The 2,500-nt window shown below is 43.9% G+C and overlaps 1 protein-coding gene across 1 annotated transcript in view; it reads left to right on the forward strand.

Moving 5' to 3' along the window:
• LOC124027361 (regulator of G-protein signaling 12-like) overlaps window positions 1-2,500 on the forward strand; it is a 40,112-nt gene that overhangs the window by 1,536 nt on the left and 36,076 nt on the right. The window contains exon 3 of the mRNA XM_046339809.1: window positions 1,502-1,658. Coding sequence (XP_046195765.1) covers window positions 1,502-1,658 — 157 coding nt within the window. The remainder of the gene's footprint in view (window positions 1-1,501; window positions 1,659-2,500) is intronic.

Below are 2,500 nucleotides of genomic sequence, written 5' to 3' on the forward strand. Positions count from 1 at the left end.
CACACACACAGAGCATGAAACACACACACACACACACACACACACACACACACACACACACACACACACACACACACACACACACACACACACACACACACACACACACACACACACACGGAGCATAAACACACACACGTATAGTATCCTCTGCTGTCTGCCATTAAAGCGTCAGTTCCCATCAGACACTGGACACGTTGTATAAACCTGCAGAGTAATGTGTTCAGACCCTCTGTGGAAAACCCAAGTTAACGGTTCTACTTGGTTCTATGATGAAACCCTTTAGGAGAATCACGGTTCTATGGTGAAACCCTTTAGAGAATCACGGTTCTATGGTGAAACCCTTTAGGAGAATCACGGTTCTATGGTGAAACCCTTTAGGAGAATCACGGTTCTATGGTGAAACCCTTTAGGAGAATCACGGTTCTATGGTGAAACCCTTTAGGAGAATCACGGTTCTATGATGAAACCCTTTAGGAGAATCACGGTTCTATGGTGAAACCCTTTAGAAGAATCATGGTTCTATGGTGAAACCCTTTATAAAAGGAGAATCATGGTTCTATGGTGAAACCCTTTATAAAAGGAGAATCACGGTTCTATGGTGAAACCCTTTAGGAGAATCACGGTTCTATGGTGAAACCCTTTATAAAAGGAGAAGCACGGTTCTATGGTGAAACCCTTTATAAAAGGAGAAGCACGGTTCTATGGTGAAACCCTTTATAAAAGGAGAATCACGGTTCTATGGTGAAACCCTTTATAAAAGGAGAATCATGGTTCTATGGTGAAACCATTTAGGAGAATCACCGTTCTATGGTGAAACCCTTTATAAAAGGAGAATCACGGTTCTATGGTGAAACCATTTAGGAGAATCACGGTTCTATGATGAAACCATTTAGGAGAATCACGGTTCTATGATGAAACCCTTTATAAAAGGAGAATCACGGTTCTATGATGAAACCCTTTATAAAAGGAGAATCACGGTTCTATGATGAAACCATTTAGGAGAATCATGGTTCTATGATGAAACCCTTTAGGAGAATCATGGTTCTATGATGAAACCCTTTATAAAAGGAGAATCACGGTTCTATGGTGAAACCATTTAGGAGAATCATGGTTCTATGGTGAAACCCTTTAGGAGAATCATGGTTCTATGATGAAACCCTTTATAAAAGGAGAATCACGGTTCTATGATGAAACCCTTTATAAAAGGAGAATCATGGTTCTATGGTGAAACCCATTTAAAAGGAGAATCATGGTTCTATGATGAAACCCTTTATAAAAGGAGAATCATGGTTCTATGGTGAAACCCTTTAGGAGAATCATGGTTCTATGGTGAAACCCTTTAGGAGAATCATGGTTCTATGATGAAACCCTTTAGGAGAATCATGGTTCTATTGTGAAACCCTTTAGGAGAATCATGGTTCTATGGTGAAACCCTTTATAAAAGGAGAATCACAGAATCATCTATCCATCCATCCATCCGCCCTGATTCTCTTTTCAGGAGGACAAGAAGACTAAGTCGGGCCGCTCTCTGAACGAAGAGAGAGAGAGGGATGAGTGCGGAGGAGATAAGAAGAAAGGCATGTTCTTTTCGTGGTCACGGAACCGGAGCTTCGGGAAAGGCCCCAAGAAACGGGATCTGGCAGACATCAACTACAGTGAGTGGGTTTAAGAGAAGAGTTGTGGAGGTTTCTGTGTTTGCGGTTAGTGAGCGAGTGGTCTGGGAAAATGGGAATGTTTGGATGTTTTGGGGAATTTTAGAAACTGTTAGTAGAATCGTGAAGACAATGTCTGAGGTACGCTTCTTATGCAAAAGTATGTGGACACCCCTTCAAATGAGTGGATTGGGCTATTTCAGCCACGCCCGTTGCTGACAGGTGTATAAAATCGAGCACACAGCCCATGCAATCTCCATAGACAAACATTGTCAGTCGAATGGCCTTACTGAAGAGCTCAGTGACTTTCAACATGGCAACTGTCATAGGATGCCACCTTTCAGTTCGTCAAATTTCTACCCTACTAGAGATGCACCCGGTCAACTGTAAATACTTGTGAAGTGGAAACGTCTACGAGCAACAACGGCTCAGCCACAAAGTGGTAGACCACACGAGCTCACAGAACGGGATCGCCGAGGTGCTGAAGCGCGTAGCACGCAGAAATCGTTTGTCCTTGGGTTACAACACTCACTACCGAGTTCCAAACTGCCTCTGGAAGCAACGTTTGCGCAAGAACTGTTCGTCGGGAGCTTCATGAAATGGGTTTCCATGGCAGAGCAGCCGCACACAAGCCTAAGATCACCATGTGTAATGCCAAGCGTCGGCTGGAGGGGTGTAAAGCCCGTTCGCTGTTGGGACTCTGGAGCAGTGGAAACGGGTTCTCTGGAGTGTTGAATCACTCTTCACCGTCCGACAGATGACTCTGGGTTTAACGGATGCCAGGATAACGCTACCTGCTCGAATGCATAGTGCCAACTGTAAAGTTTGGTGGAGGAGGAATAATG

This window comes from Oncorhynchus gorbuscha, unplaced genomic scaffold, assembly GCF_021184085.1.
Source record: "Oncorhynchus gorbuscha isolate QuinsamMale2020 ecotype Even-year unplaced genomic scaffold, OgorEven_v1.0 Un_scaffold_3139, whole genome shotgun sequence".
NCBI classification, from domain to species: Eukaryota; Metazoa; Chordata; class Actinopteri; order Salmoniformes; family Salmonidae; genus Oncorhynchus; species Oncorhynchus gorbuscha.